General features: G+C 38.2%; 1 protein-coding gene across 1 annotated transcript in view; it reads right to left on the minus strand.

Moving 5' to 3' along the window:
* LOC122814491 (extracellular calcium-sensing receptor-like) overlaps positions 1 to 17,130 on the minus strand; it is a 130,351-nt gene that overhangs the window by 98,497 nt on the left and 14,724 nt on the right. The window contains exon 2 of the mRNA XM_044087066.1: positions 8,374 to 8,665. Within this exon, the coding sequence (XP_043943001.1) occupies positions 8,374 to 8,665 (292 nt within the window). The remainder of the gene's footprint in view (positions 1 to 8,373; positions 8,666 to 17,130) is intronic.

Raw genomic sequence — 17,130 nt, forward strand, 5'->3', positions numbered from 1 at the left:
CTCTTACAAACTCTGGTGTTCTCTCAAAGTGCGTCTCAAAAATGGGCTACTATAGCTCCACCCTCTCATGGGAAACGGCTATTCTAAATATTCCTCCCATGGTCTGCCCAAGCTTCATCTTCATATCCTAATAACGCTGTGTTTCCTTATAAAACTCTATATTACCCATAATTGGCTGGATCGCACCAAATTATGTTGATTTAAGACTATGGCCACCAAATATATCTCAGCACAGAAGTTCATAATAACGGACCCAAGAAAAGAGCCTACTTCAGTAAACTTTGGAAAAGCCTGTTCGAAGTAATCTTATGTGACTAAGATATGGTTAACCTACAAACCTCTCTTGTGCCCTTTCCCCTTTTCTTTCTCCTTTTTCTTACCTTCCTACTCTCTCTACATACCATATCCCTTGTTCTGAAGGGTCTATCTATCCTACTACAAGCCAAGTAGGGCTGCTACTACCTAACCGTATAAATAGCTTCACTGCTGCCTCCCTCCCTGTCCAACACTGGTAGCTTTGTAAATAGTGTTTAGTTTGGGTTAAGTTGTTAGTTTGTGTACCATGTATACTGCAAGAGATTGTATTTCTTTTTAAGATCATTATAAACATGTCTTTTTGTCCCTCTCATGTACTTATATTGCTGTAAACCATTATGTGTGTTGCATTGCCGTAACTCTTATTGCTTGTACCATCATAGTATGCATGGTTTTATTTTTATTATAAAAATAAAAAATAAAGTTTTAAAAAAAAAAAAAAGTGCATACCAAATTATTGAACTTCTCTAAGTCTCATTCCCTAAAACATAGTTGGTCTCCCATTGTGCTAATGCTAGGTTGGTGTGGCTATTGGCACAAGCTGTGCCCATAGCCATGCCAACCTTTTGCAAATAAAAATCACAACCAAACACAAACACATTATTCTCAAGAATAATTTCCAGTAGAGCACATATCAACCTTGTCTTATCGGGATTATAGCCTCTATCATTCAGAAACTCTCAAATACTGTCAATACCCCTTGTATTGAGTATAACCATGAATGATTCTGTATCCAAAGTTACCAGCAGATACTCGACATTGATATACTTTGTTCTGACATATAAATTCTGTAGAAATTTTCCAGTATCTTTTAATATAGTTTCACAATCATCCAATAAAGGGTGTAGATTCTTCTCAACAAAGATAGAGAGAGGTTTGGTCACCCATCCCTTACTAGAGACTATCGGTTGCATTGGTGGTACAGTTAGGTGTTTGTGCACTTTGGGTAGACCATACATACTCGGAACCAGCAGATGTCCTACATTAAAATAATCAAACAATGGTTCAGAAATCATCTTTGTAATTAATAAATCAAAAATTAGGAGTGAGATTTTATCAATAATATCTTTCACAACATTAAAGGTATGGGACTATGACATCCGCGGTGGTGCAACAGTAGCATTGTTGCCTCACAGCAAGAGGTTCTCCCATTTGATTCTCAGCTGGAGTGCAGGGAGTGCCTTCTGTGTGGAGTCTGCATGTCCTCCCCACAGTTGGGTGGGCGTTCGAAAGACATGCATAAATGGGCGTGCCTTCGTTGAAGGTTGAACGTCGAGCTGGCACCTTGGCGTTCATCAAAATCTACTGCCAATCATTAGCGATCCGGAGTTCCGCTGTGGTGACCCCTAACCAGGAAAAGCCGAAAGACAACAACAACAACAACTAGGTATGCGACCATATGTCTCCGCATCATTCAATAAACATTGCATTTTCTGTATGTATAACTCTTTATCAAGTACTATCACACCTCCCTCCCTTATCAGCAGGTCTGTTTTCAATAAAAGACATTTCTTTCAGTTCACATAATGCATTATATTCAATTGAAGACATATTATAATAACAAGGTTTAGTTTCTTTTAAAAATGCATCTCTAATCTGTTTATCACAGATGTCGATAAATGCTACAACAGTTGGATGTGATGGTGGAACATATGTACTTGGTTTCTTAAAAATATCACTTTGCTCATCAGTACCTCGAAACATAATTCTTAAAGTTAATGTTCTACCAGAAGTTTCAAGTCCCTGAGGACATCAACCAAGTTTGCTTGCTGAACTGGAATAAAGTTCAAGCCTTTTGCTAACAAAAACATTTGTGCTTCAGTTAATATATGCAAAGAAATATTGATAACTAAACCTGTTTGTCTCGTTTCCAAGTCTTCCCTTGATTGAGAGAACTGTTCATGCTGTTCAAGCGCTGAACTCTGCCTTTCCACCCTCGACTCCTAGAGCCTTCCTTGATGGGTAAGGGATTGTTCAACAAAAAATGATTATCGGCCAATATTTGTGAATAGTCCATGGAATTCAACATTCCTGGAGTGGAACAAACAATCTTGCCTTACAAGTCTCTCGTCTGAACGAGCGACATCCACATCCACTCATTTATCTGCTTGTATCATATTTTCATTAACAGCTGATAATGACTTTACACTTGCATTCACAGAACTCCTTCCATTGTTATTTTCTGTCTCACTGTGTGATAGTGGAATCACATCCAAATTAAGATTTACTGCATTGATGTCCCCATTGGTCGATCAGTTGCCAATCTCGACTCAGGCTCCCTAGATGTAGTTGTAGCCCCACCTCTCTCTCTGGGCCAGGAAAAAATGGCACCTCGCTGGAAATCTTGTAAATCTCTCTGCAGCTTACCAACTTTAGCTGCTTGTAAATGTTTCTCATGCAGTGCAATATTTTCATACAGTGTGTCATCTTATCACCAATTATATCCATAGGATATAAATCATAGATCTCATTTTGTAGTAAGTTAATCTCATCTAGTTATGTGGAATGAGTTATAGCCTGGTAGCGCAGGGATGTTTCTGGTGCTTTAAACCAGGTCTCCGTTACAGCACAAATGTCGATGTTCTCCATTTTGAGGAGTGCTTCGAGTGAGTGCATCTTGAGATTTAGACTTCTAGTGTTGAGCAGCATGACCCTCAAACTGCATTTATTTATAGCTGTTACAGTGGTAATTTGGTCTTTGGAACACCGCCTAAAAAAAGGCACTATAAGGTGTTAAGAGCCTTAGCCAGTATCTGGAAACTTAGGGGTGACAGATGCAGGACATCTCTGGCAAAGCATCGAGGTCTGTCAGTCATGTCATCCCAAGCAGACAGATACTGGATCCCCTTAGAATGACAACAGAAACTTAGCCAGTTGTTAAAGTCAGTCATTTTCTGCTTGTACTGTGGTATCATTCTGGGAGAGAATAGGATGCTGCTCAGGGCTAGTGTCATACCTGCCTGGTCCATAAAATCTGAGAGCTCCTCCTTGTCTTTTTTCATATAGTCTAGGGAGGTATGTCTCAGGTCATTCACACCCACATCGACAATGACAGAGTCATACTTGCACTTGTTGTGGAGTAACCTGAGTGTGTGTGTTGGATCCTGGAACCCTACAGACAGCTGACAGTTACCTTCTCCTTATTCAACCTAGTGAGTGGGATATCAGTGTGCCTCACTATCGAGTCACCTATGTTCAGTGTATTGGGCAAGCTGTTTTGCCTTAGGGGCTTAGGTTGTGGGGCACACTGTGTAAGTGATTCATGTGTTTTGTGATTTGTGCTGTGTTATGGTGGTCAAGTGCATTTCTGATTTGGAGGTCTCTGCTGTTTGGATAGATTTCTATTGAGATCCTCCATGAAGGTGGGTGTGTGGTTTGTGTTTTTATGTGAGAGCTGTGATGGTGGGTGTTCTGGAGGGCTATGTGTTCCATGTGGTGTGGTGCAAGTGTTCACTTTCTCCTCTTGACCAGCTATCGAGTCTTGGCTGGAGAGTGCATGTCTTTCAGTTTGGATATATAAGTGCATCTCTCACAAGTCTGAGTGTTGGGAGGTAAAAGGAGAGGATTGCCTGTGGACATGAGGCAGTTGCTATACTGCCATACCCAAGTTCACCAGGTTAATAGGAGAAAGCACAGGAAACTGTTTACTTATAGGACATTTAGCGCTGTTAGCTCTTATGTGTGCTACAATAATTGCTACAAGAAACCAGATGAAGTGCTCGGCGAATAAGCTAGTTAAATGCAAGAGAGAGGAGAACTAGCAAGCTCTAAGGGAAAAATTGAAGAGCAGACTTTATGATACTGGTAATAGTTTACCCCAGCTTAGTGGTGCTGCATGGCATGCAAACCTGTGCAAACACGGGCTTTTAAAGCAGAAAGTTGAAAGGACACTAGAAACCACTCCTCTTGTGGTAGATAGGCTACTTAGTGTTTACCACTCCCACTGATAAGCTGAGAGGCGACCCTCTAATGCAGAAAGGTCTGGGGAATTCAGAAACTACAATACAGTCCTGAATACAGCAAATCTGTATCTGGACTACTTTAAAAACAGGAAAGGAGGGAAAACAAGCTAGAACTTTTTTTTAATATAATAGTAGCAAACAAGCAAACTGATTTAAACAAATTAACCAATTAACCAATAAAAAAGCTCAAAATTGAGCCCTGTTCCAGCAGTCTTCAATCAGACAAATTCTAGCTGCACACTCCTGCCACTAGGGTGCAGGAGAACCTTCTCCAAAAAAGATGGCCTGGATTAGTGCTCAAGTTATACAAACAACACTAGATTCAGCAGGTCTGAATCTAGTCTTATGCTACAGCAATTAAGGCGCACCAATTTCAGAAAGAAACAGTTCAAATAAGCAGGCACAATAAGCCTTTAACCAGAAATTCCCATCCCAGAAGGGCAGAATCTACCCTCTCCTTCCACAAGAGTGCAGACCACAAACCTTCTTAATGTAAAATAACTGGCCTGAAGCCCAAGTGCTTAAAATAGAATTAAGACACTTTTAGAATAACAGACACTAAGCCTTCAATCAGCAACTCCCAACTTAGAAGGATGTAAGCGACCTGTACTGCCACAAGAGTGCAGACCACAAACCGTCTTAATGTAAAACAACTGGCCTGAAACCCAATTGCTTAAACCAAACAGCTTAGAATAACAGTTACAATTTAATCAGGCTACTAACAAGCAGTAATAAATGCAATAGAATAAATGCAATTGAGTACTTTTAAGAACAGGCAGCAAAAGCAAACTAAAGTAATAAAGTAGGAAGAAACACAAATACAGTAAAAGCAGATGAATAAAGTGCAATTTGTTTTGAGCTCTCTCATCTCAAAACTGGTGTAACCAGTGATTCCTGGATAAGTGGGAAGGGATGAAACACAATAACTTAAGGTTGATAAACTAAGGGGGTGGGCCTTCCCAAATTATATCTCTCTACTCAGTAGAATAAGCTGATGAGATGGGAACTTAAAAGCCACCAAATTTAAGAACACAAATACTGGGCAGCTGGGTGGGGAACTCTTAAAACTCCAACAGAACAGAAAATTAAAAACAAAACAAATGTAATACTAGAATAAGATACAAAATAGAAGTGATCACACCTTAAATAAAGAGCTTCAAATCAAAATTAAATGCAGAGAGGAGTGATACTCAGAGCAATGCAGACCATACAAACATTTCAGATAACTACAGATATTTCTAAATAAAATAGCAATGCTGTCTCTCAGCTCCTCCCACTAATTAGCTGCTGTTATTCACAGTTTGCAAAGGAATTCTTTGCAAAGGAATTCTTGGTAACTTTTTTAACTAATCCTAGCCAAAAAGTCTTAAAACTCCAACAGAACAGAAAACTTAAAACAAAACAAATAATACTAAAATAAGATACAAAATAGAAGTGATCAAACCTTAAATAAAGAGCTTCAAATCAAAATTAAATGCAGAGATGAGTGATACTCAGAGCAATGCAGACCACATTAGTTTGCCTCTGATATGCTGTACATCGTACAAAGAACAATCTCTTGACAAACAATGTAAAGCCTGTTTGTTATTCTGGGAAGTCTGATTACAGATTTGTTTTGGATTCATAATCAAGAGGCTCTATCAGCATTGAATATAAAATGACCAAGGAGCAATTAATGTGCTCGCTATTGACAGGATTCAAAAGTTATAACAAGAAATCAAATAATTCTTCAAAGATTTATCTCAAAGTCACATTACTGGTTTAACTGTTAGAAATATCATTCTTAGAATGTGAATTATTTCCGTTAGCCTTCTCTTGGAGAACAGAAACTATAGTTTATTGAATTGATAGTGTACGCAGAAAAAAAATGACCTGGATGTTTAAATCCTGACTGAGCACGATCATATGAAAGGCACTATTCCACACATCTTCAGACAAACCACTTAAGAATATCAAAATGCTGAATGCTTGTTTTTGCTGTGGAGAGAGATTACCCATGCCTACCATGGAAGGAGCGTCTCCTATACCTCCATTCAAAATAAAATCAACCCTTGTATCACCGTGATTTGTTGGTAATGGAAAATCCTTCACTGATGTGACACCCCCCCCACTGCTGTGCATCTTTCAATTAATCATCTGTAAGTTGCAATCAAATTTTATTGACTGTCAAAAGAAAGACATACATATATTTATTGAGAAAAAGACTGTGCAGACAGCAATGAGTTACATTTTCAAATGTATAATATATACAATTTTATTGTATAAAAATACAAATACTTGTGTAAAGCCACCATGTTATGTTTATTATAATAACATTCACTAATACATTTAATGCATAGTTAGATATAATGTATACTTAATGCTTATTTGAGTGATGTTTTTCATTGACGTGCAGACATTTCTTTGAAGTGTAATTATTTAATACAGTATATATTATATAACCAGTTCATTGCATTTGATTAACTGTAAAAATAAATGTTTATTTTCAGACCAAGTATTGCTCATCTTAAAGAAAACTAAATTGCTACTATTTTTCCTTAAATCTCACATGACTGACAAAGCTAATTTTCAAATTCTGTCATTGAACAATACTGAAATATTAATAGTTTCCTACATCAAACTCCTCGGAGTTATAATAGATGATAACCTTAAATTTGACATCCATGTTCAGCATAACATAAGAAAGATGCACCAAAACCTAAGTGTGCTTTTTAGACACAAAAAACAACCTAAGTAATACCACCAGAACTCCTCTTGCAAGTACCTCCCTTTTCTCCTCTCCACTGTACAGGTCCCCCATCCACACTTACCTCCAGACATGTGCTAAAATAAAGCTTGAAGCATGTATGAAAAAGTTGTTAAATTCACCTGTAACAACCAACACCACTCCACTGTATAGCCCTCATGACTCTAAGGTGGCTTAAACTACCTATTACCTCTTCCATAATTCATAATATCTTCTATAAACCCCATGTCTGCCCAGCCTTAAACTCAAAAATACATACCTATCTCTCCAATGGACCAGTTTGATCCACTGATAAACAACTCTTAAACATTTGCAAAGCCCACAAATCATATGGCTATAGTCCATACTCTTGATTATCCAAAAAAAGGAATTCCATTCCGCTATCCATTAGATCCACATTTAACCTTCACACCTTCAAACACCTTCTTAGAGAAAACCTACCTAATTTCTGGCTATGGTCCTGCTCCACTCCAGGCTAAAAGCCCCATTCCATTTTTCATCAACATGACCTCTTCTAAGCTCACTCTTATGCATTAGTTTTTACAGCCATCTAGCTATTCCCAGTCAGCTTTTGACCACCTTCTGTTTCACCTTTTGTACATCTACTGTCCTTACGTTAATTCTTGCTTCCCAAGCTTTTTGGCCTCCACTCTTAGCTACCTTTCTCTATAACAGCCTATACTACAATCTTGTATTAATCCCTAACTTTTTTTTCAGACACTGGCTTTATTTTTTTTTTCTAAGCAAATGGCTACAATTCTGTTTTTGTTGAAAATTGTCTTTATTTTTTATCTAATGTGTTATGATTTTTAGTCCCATATAATGTTATCAGTGTTCCTCCTTGTAAAGTTCTCTTCATATGTCTTTCACCTTATAATTACTTGACACAATTGTGGAGCTCTCTGTAATTACATGATGTATCTGTGCAGTTTTTCTCCACAGGCCTGCAAAGAAAATGGACACTTTATGACCCAGTTAGACTTTCCAGGTAAATCAATAAACAAATAAATAATTAAATACATAACCAACTAACAAAATAAATAAATAGACGTTTTTTGTGAAAACTGCAAAACATGAACACTTAACTTTCTTTTCAAATGTCATTGCCACAAGTTATACATTTTGCTATTGCTGTCATTTTTAGGTTTTATTTTGTTCTAACAGTGACACACGAAGTGATACAAATTCTAGTTTGCTGTCTTCCAGCACATCATATCAGATCTGGCAGGTAAAATTTCATTTTATTTTTGTTAGACTTTCCATTACGTCACAGGTGTATACTGATCCAAATCGATTTCTATTAGCAAGCTAAGTCTTATACGAAAAAAGGTTTCAGGAAAACATCTTTACCTGAGGATATCGATACAGACCCAATATTCTGGCCATTGGTATTGAAACTTGTGATCGTGAGTCTCCAACTATGGCTACCACGTTGGATTTTGATCTGCACTGGTAATTTGGTGCCGGGCCCACTTGTCCAGAAAGCAGCCACAATGTGCCTTCCAATGCTTTGACAATAATATCACAGGAATCATAAATGCCAAAACCAAGAGTGATGTTCGGCAGTAGATTTGGGCTCTTGTTAATTTCCTCAGTGGCAAAGACCATACCTTGAGCCATCTGATATGCTGGTGTGGTGAACCTGAAAAAATATAAAATGAGAATGCAACCTCAGAAAAAACAAAATGGTTGAAAAGACCGAGAAGAAACATGTTGACGTGAGCACATCTTCAATTCTGTGGGCTCCTCTGAACACGGATAAAGACAACTTTAATCTGTTTTAATATTACCATTACAGCATTCCTTATATATTTAACATATAAATAACAATTTACAGTACCATCCTGTGGCTAGAGTTGTGAATTACCTCTACTTCACACAGGTACATAGGTTCATGAGTACTTATTAGGATAGTGATCTGTGAGGATCCTTTGAATCCTAGCCATAATTCCCATAGGGTTTTTAGCCCTTACGTTTTAAGTAAGAAATAACCCACAGATGAGCAGAACATTTGCATGTTATATCCATGAGGGACATGAGTGCTAAACCAGGGGCATATTTGCAGTAACCCATCCATTCATCCACATTTTATTTGAATGCATTTTAAATAATATGTTTATTTTTGTGCATTTTGTAACTAGGAGGTACAGCTAGAAGAGAAACATTCCTGTTGACAGACAAAGCATAAAATAAAACATCCTCATGGTCATTGTATGGCACAATAACACCAGCGATACATTGATCGAAGCAATATTCATAATATGAAGAATGTCTAGTTAAAGGTATAAGCTCTAATCTAAATCTAACAGAAAGTCACTCTACTCAAAAAGAATAAAAAAGTATTGAAGTTACAGGAATTACATTTCATCCACATTCCAAAAATGAGGAAACAGAAATATAGTACACTGTTCATAACAAAGCAAGGTAAAAATAACTCTAGTATAAAGAGTGATTGTAATAATTCAGCAGTGGGAAAAACTAATAGAAAAGTACCAACAGCATGGAAGAATATTTAGTGCCTCTTTAGGAAGAACAGCAGTAAATAAACTTTTACAGAAAGAACGTTTACAGATTTTCTGATAAGTATGGTATGTATGACCTCATGATTCTCTTCAACAGTTTTACAAATGTACCTTTCATCCTCAGCTTTCTTTTGCAGTCACTTACCAACATGTTGCTTTACCAGTATCCAGTAGCATATGCTCATTTTGCTTTTGCTGAGCAATTAAATCCACTAGACTATGATACGCACAGAAGGCACAACTTGGTACATTTTGGATTAATCCAAGAGATGTCCATCTGCTGGACACATTTTAAGCTAGCCAACATAAATGTAGACTCATACCTGTCATCCAACAAATCAAACCCGGATTTAACAGGAGACAGGCAATAGCAGCCAATGCTATACTAAATGCAACACATTTAAAGCAGCAGTGGAACAAAGCTAAAAGTTGAACTTAAGACCCTCAAAAGTGATTTTAAAAGCTTTAAGAATTGTCATTGTGGTTTTGTAATAAATAAACTCATTGATTAAAATTAACAAAATTGTTGGAAGTAAGCACACAAACTCAAAAACGTTAATTCAGCACACGTTGTTAGTATGCTTACTCACCACAGTGTATTATCACCACCTTCTACAACAGTTATCACATCACTAGCATCTCCTCCCCAACAACCCAAATACACCCCCACCCAGCCACAGCATCTATTACTTTACATATCTCCCCACCTCTATAACATCTCCAACTTGGAGCTCTTCTCTCTTAGATACAATAATCTACAAGAAAAACCCTACCTGCTCTGTAAATTAACTAGACTTCTTCCCAAAATTACACACTTATTCCCCTCTAAAGTGGATCACCTTAAACTATGTGTGGACACACCTTAATCCAGGCCCTCTACACCAACAACCAACAGCTCTACCTCTAGACAACACAAAATCTCAGAACAATTGCATCCTAAAACACAGTAGTTCAGACCTAATAATCCTAAACATGAACCTAAGAAGTATACTAAATAAAGTTTATGAACTCCATGCAGCCCTTAGTTTCTACCAGCCTGATATTATTATAACAGAAATATGGCTCAAACCACACATAAAAGACACTAAAATATTAACCCATAATTATAGTATGCTCAGACATGACAGAACACACAGGTATGGTGGTGATGTAACCATAGTAAGTAAGAACACATTCAATTTAGAACACCTGATGTACGATGCCTCAGACGCAACTTATTCAGAAATATTAATGTCCTGCCTTCAGCTAAATTCAAAAAAGCAAGTTATAATAATTACTACTTATATCTCTCCAGTTCACATCTCCCTCACCAAAACTTACTCAACTTGTCTGCCTCCACTTTTAATCAGGAAACTATTATTCTGAGAGACTTTAACCCAGACAACATGACCACCTTCATTAATCTACATGATTTTAGAACACTCCCCCACCAGAACTGATAAACACAGTAACAAGCAGTCACTTTTGGACTGGATACGAACAGACATGTTCTCTCCAGATTACAGGGCTGGCTGCCTTCCTGACACTCTCAACGAACATCATCCCACCTACATAATAAGACATAAGACTAACCCTCAAAAAACACCATGTTCAAACACATCTGTAACAAAAGAAATTTCTCCCCTGAAACATTTAACTTTCTTCTGCAACATTGCAACTGGGCCCCTCTAAAACACCTTTACCTTGACTCAGCAGTTGAATACTTCAACAATACTTTCCTGGATATTCTAAATAAACAGGCACACCGTAGGAAGATCCACATCAAAACAAGGCACATACCATGGCTACTCAAAGACACCAGCCAACTCCTCAAACACAGAGAGAGAGAGCTTGGTCTCATTATCAAGCTACCAAAAAACAATCGTCTTTAATCACCTACTGTCAATTAAGAAACCAAGCCAAAACACAAATCCTAAATGAGAAAAAGGCCTATTACACAACAGCCAACTCACCAAAACAATCCCCCAAAAATGTGGAGATCCATAAAACAACTCCTTAATCATGGTCAATCGGCTACTCCATCTCCCACCTCTACAAATACATCCGATAGTATAGTCACTCAATTTAACCAACATTTCATAACCTCATTACTATCACTAGTAAAAAATAACAGCAGCACCAGACTAAAAATCCCACCTGAATCTACAACGAACACAAATTCTTTTTCTGTCAGGCCAGTACAAACCAGTGCTATCAAAAAGCTTGTAATCAAACTAAAGCACACTACCTGCACTGCTGACCTACTCCCTAACGAATTCCTCAGGCTGTCAGCAGGTGCCATCGCTTATTCCATCTCTCTACTAATAAACACATAAATCTCTGAACAATACATCCCTAAGCTCGCTAGCTAAAATCCTCGAAAAATGTGTTCACGCACAACTCCTAGACTACCTAGTAAGCAGCAACCTGCTGTCTAATACCCGCCATGGCTTTAGACCCAAACACAGCGCCACACAACTGCATTAATATGTTTCACCAATAACATCAAAGAGCTCAGAAATAATGGCCAACTGGTACCCTCTATTTTCCTTCACATGTCCAAGGCATTCAACATGGTATCATATCAAAAACTACTCACAGAACTAGCCTCCTTAAATGTCTCTCAACCCACTCTAGCCTGGTTTCACAGTTATTTAACAGACCGACAACAAGCAGTTAAGTAGCAAAATGACCTCTCTATCCTGCAGCCCATCTCACTGGGGGCGTCACAAGGGCTGATACTTGACCCACTGCTATTCACCATTTTCACCAACATGCTCTGCACTGCCACACATCTAGCCAACATAGTTCAATACGCTGATGACTCCACCCTGATCTGCTCAATGCCATCCCTCCCAACACTCCTAGAAAATACCCCAAAATCTTTCACTGATATAGAGAATTATCTCATAGAATACCAACTCATACTTAATCCAAACAAAACAAAACTAATGCTTTTCTCAAATCATAAATCAAATGACTATCCCCCCACACACATTGATAACTTCCCCTTCAATAAAATGAAAATTGAACCTGTTGAACATACTAAACTCCTTGGGGTAACAATAGATCAATGTCTAAAATCTGAAAAACGTCTAGCTATCACCATCAAAAAGGTCCATGTGAAACTTGGCACCCTATACAGATCCACAACATATCTTACAACTCCCACCTGGTATGCCATAGCAAGTACACACCTACTCACTACCCTCCTTTATGCCTCTCCTATCTTCACAAACCTAAGAAAAACCATCATAAACAAACTGGAGACATGCTATAATAAAACAGCAAAATCCACTGCACACTTCCCATCCATTACTAATCACTGCTCTACCCTACACATACTAAATTGACTTGAAATACCCAATCTACTATCCCTAAACCAATTAACCATTGCTCTGTCCTTACTATACCAACCCCACAACTGCCATGCACTCAAAAACTTAATTCTACCATACTTTAGCTCCAGAAATCTGAGGTCCTCTGTCAAGTATTTAATAATAGCTTTGGAGATGGTCTCTTCTCTAATCAGATATCTAAAACATGGAATTCAATACCACAACACATAAGAAATAGCTGTAATAAGGCTAGATTTAAGGCATTCCTTAGGGATCACCTGTAATACCCCAGGCTGAGCTCACACTGCTTCCTCCTAATTCCTGACTCCCTATTTACTGCTAATTTCTTTGCCTTAGTATACTAAACCTTGCATACCAAGCTCTGAGTCTGCTTCCCCCACCTCACTTCTTTCTTCTTTCCTTCCTTTATCTAACTCTCACTTCTCTCTTCTTTCCTTCCTTTATCTAACTCTCACTTCTCTCTTCTTTCCTTCCTTTATCTAACTCTCACTTCTCTCTTCTTTCCTTCCTTTATCTAACTCTCACTTCTCTCTTCTTTCCTTCCTTTATCTAACTATCACTTCTCTCTTCTTTCCTTCCTTTATCTAACTCTCACTTCTCTCTTCTTTCCTTCCTTTATCTAACTCTCACTTCTCTCTTCTTTCCTTCCTTTATCTAACTCTCACTTCTCTCTTCTTTCCTTCCTTTATCTAACTCTCACTTCTCTTCTTTCCTTCCTTTATCTAACTCTCACTTCTCTCTTCTTTCCTTCCTTTATCTAACTCTCACTTCTCTCTTCTTTCCTTCTTTTATCTAACTCTCACTTCTCTCTTCTTTCCTTCCTTTATCTAACTCTCACTTCTCTCTTCTTTCCTTCCTTTATCTAACTCTCACTTCTCTCTTCTTTCCTTCCTTTATCTAACTCTCACTTCTCTCTTCTTTCCTTCCTTTATCTAACTCTCACTTCTCCTTCTTTCCTTCCTTTATCTAACTCTCACTTCTCTCTTCTTTCCTTCCTTTATCTAACTCTCACTTCTCTCTTCTTTCCTTCCTTTATCTAACTCTCACTTCTCTCTTCTTTCCTTCCTTTATCTAACTCTCACTTCTCTCTTCTTTCCTTCCTTTATCTAACTCTCACTTCTCTCTTCTTTCCTTCCTTTATCTAACTCTCACTTCTCTCTTCTTTCCTTCCTTCACCTCATTCTCGCTTTACTTCTTTCCCGTTATCCTGCTATCACTTATTGACACACCTAGAATAGCTTAATTATTGACTGCAGCAGAACCTTGTTTCTGCAAGAATTATAAGAACTGTCTGCTCTTCTATAGTCACAATACTACCCTGCAACCGATTCGGTTACATTATTATTATTGTACCTGAGCTTTTCTCCCCGGGAATAATATATAGATATAAACGAGTGAAACAATACAGAATAATAACACTGCACTGTGAAGGATAAATGTGCAACTGCCCCCAATAAAGATAGCACAAGTCACATTATAAAGAAATAAATAAGAGAGCTGTCCACAAAACATGAAAGAAAAAAACAAGAGTTAGCATAAAACGTAAAAAATATATATCATAAAAAATATACACCGTATTGAATTAAACATGGATATATTTTTTAAGTTTTATGCTGACTCTTGTTTTTTTCTTTCATGTTTTGTGGACTGCTCTCTTACTTATTTTTTTATAATATATAGATACAGATATAGATATAGATATAGATATAGATATAGATATAGATATAGATATAGATATAGATATAGATATATGTGGGTCCCCTCCATTTTGTCAAATGTCATTTCTTTGACAGATGCAGGGGGTGTGGATTACTGTTTACAGTATGGATAGCTGAGCAGTGGAAATGTTATGGTGCATAATGTCAAGACAGGTAAGTCAGGTTGGAGGGCTGACAGTTTTTGCATGTGTGCATGTGAATTAGGGTTAGGGGTCGGGGATGAGCAAAGGATGGGTGCTGTGTGTTTGTGTGTAAGTTTGTGTATTTTAGGGTTAGGATCAGGGTTAGGTTAGGGGATAGACAGAGTGTGTGTTTCTGAATGTTTGTGTGTTTGAGTGTGTATTGAATAGTGACTGTTACAGGAAGGTTTTTATGAAGGTAAGGTGTAGCGCTAGGGTTGAGGGAAGGGGCAGAGTTAGGGTTAGCACCCATTACTAAGTTAGTACAGAAGGTCAGAGGGATGTACATCAGACACACACACACACACACACACACACACACACACACACACACACACACACACACACACACACACACACACACACACACATCAGTGTGTTGGTGGTTCTTGCTGAAATCAATTATTGGAGAATAGAAAACTTAAGTCTTGTTGAAATGACACTGGAAGAGGTGACACTTGGGTGTGAAGATGTCCTGAATATTACTGGAGATCAGTAGGAGACAAGTATATTGTGGTGTATTTTCATTAAACTGTAATGCCTTCTAAGTAACATGAAACATGACCTAACAGGCCCTTTGAAATCACTATTTAACCATAGCCCAAAAAAGAGTTTGTGCCTGAAGAATGGAGGACAGTAACAGTCATCCCTCTGAACAAAGGTGGGCCAACTACAGACCTTGGAAGCTACAAATCCATACATCTCACGAGTCTCATATACAAAGCCATGGAAAGAATTACCATAAAAATGAATAATAATGGCATAGCAAACATCCAGACACTGGACTCAACCCAGTTTTGTTTTGTCAAGTGCAGGTCATGCCTACTCAATCTGGTGGACTTCTTTGAAATGGTCACCAAAACAAAATGATGGGAAAAATTGCTTGCACTGACTATCTTGACCTGGCCAAAACATTTGACACAATACCCCATTCAGGCATCATTGATAAACTCAAGAGGTTAGTTATAAACCATTATGCCATCTGGTGAATAGCAATCTGGCTCAGAGACAGGATCCCAGAAGTTAGAATTGGGGAGTCTACTTCTACAAAGAGGCCAATCAGAAGTGGAATCTTCAAGGACTGTTCCTGGGATCCCTCCTTTTTGGCATTTATTTTTCTGAAGTCAAGGCCAATAACAAGGGTCTCTGGCTGACCAGATTTGCAGATGATTACAAATTAGGAGCTGTCATAGAATCCCCCACCAACATTAATGTTTTCCAGGAAGGGCTGACACTGGCATCAGCACCATGGACTAAAACTAAGTGCCAAGAAATGGATTCACTTTATATCCTCAAAATACTGAAATGTCAAAATTCAGTATTTCGAGGCTATAAAGTCGAAACCTTAAAACAACGAAAACTCAGAAGAGCGAAATTCAAAATCTCGCACACCGGAGATTTTGAATTTTGCACTTCTACTCCACGCACACACACCTTCTTCCCCACACACAAACACAAGCTCTCTACTACATAAAAGAAGAGGGGCATGCCCGCCTGCACCCCACACTCCCCCTCGCACACACACCACAGCCCCTACCCAAACCCCTTAACACACACACACACACACACACACACACACACACACACACACACACACACACACACACACACACACACACACACACACTTACCTGCATCCATAACCACAGCGAAACCTCAGAAGCATGAAATTCAAAACCGCTGGTATTCGAGGTTTTGAATTTTGCACTTCTGAGGTTTCATTATTTTCAGGATTCTACTTTATGGGCTCGAAATACTGAATTTCGATATGTCAGTATTTCAAAGCTATAAAGTGAATCCCAAGAAATACATAATAGTATCATTCAGGAAGTCATCCCCCCTGGTAACTATTATACTGACAACACACCCTAGGATCGACCCAGTAGTCAGGGACTTGGAGACACATGTAGACAGTAATCTAGCCTTTGACCATCATGTGTCTATAGAAGTGAGGAAATCATTGTATGCTATGCAACTTATAAACAAAGGAGTGCTACCTAAGTATAAGAAAGTCATTGTTTCACTGTATTCAGCATTCATCAGAACTATAATTGAGTAAAATGCCCCCTTTGTTATATACATAACCAGACTCTTCCAAAGACTGGAACATTCACAAAGGTTCTTCACTAAAAGAATGCAGAACATAAGTAACTTGTCCCATGCAGACCACCTCAAAGCCTTATCTCTGTATTGTGTCTCCTACAGGCTGTTGAGGGAAGGTCTATGCCTGGAATACAAGGCATTTTTGGGCCTCCACCTTGACTGACCTCCTGCATATCCTAAAACAAATACCTCCAGAATGACCCATTCTAAAAATGTAAACCTTGCCTGTGATATAGATAGCAAATCC

Source organism: Protopterus annectens, chromosome 10.part0 (assembly GCF_019279795.1).
Source record: "Protopterus annectens isolate FY-2018-M chromosome 10.part0, PAN1.0, whole genome shotgun sequence".
NCBI lineage: Eukaryota > Metazoa > Chordata > Ceratodontiformes > Protopteridae > Protopterus > Protopterus annectens.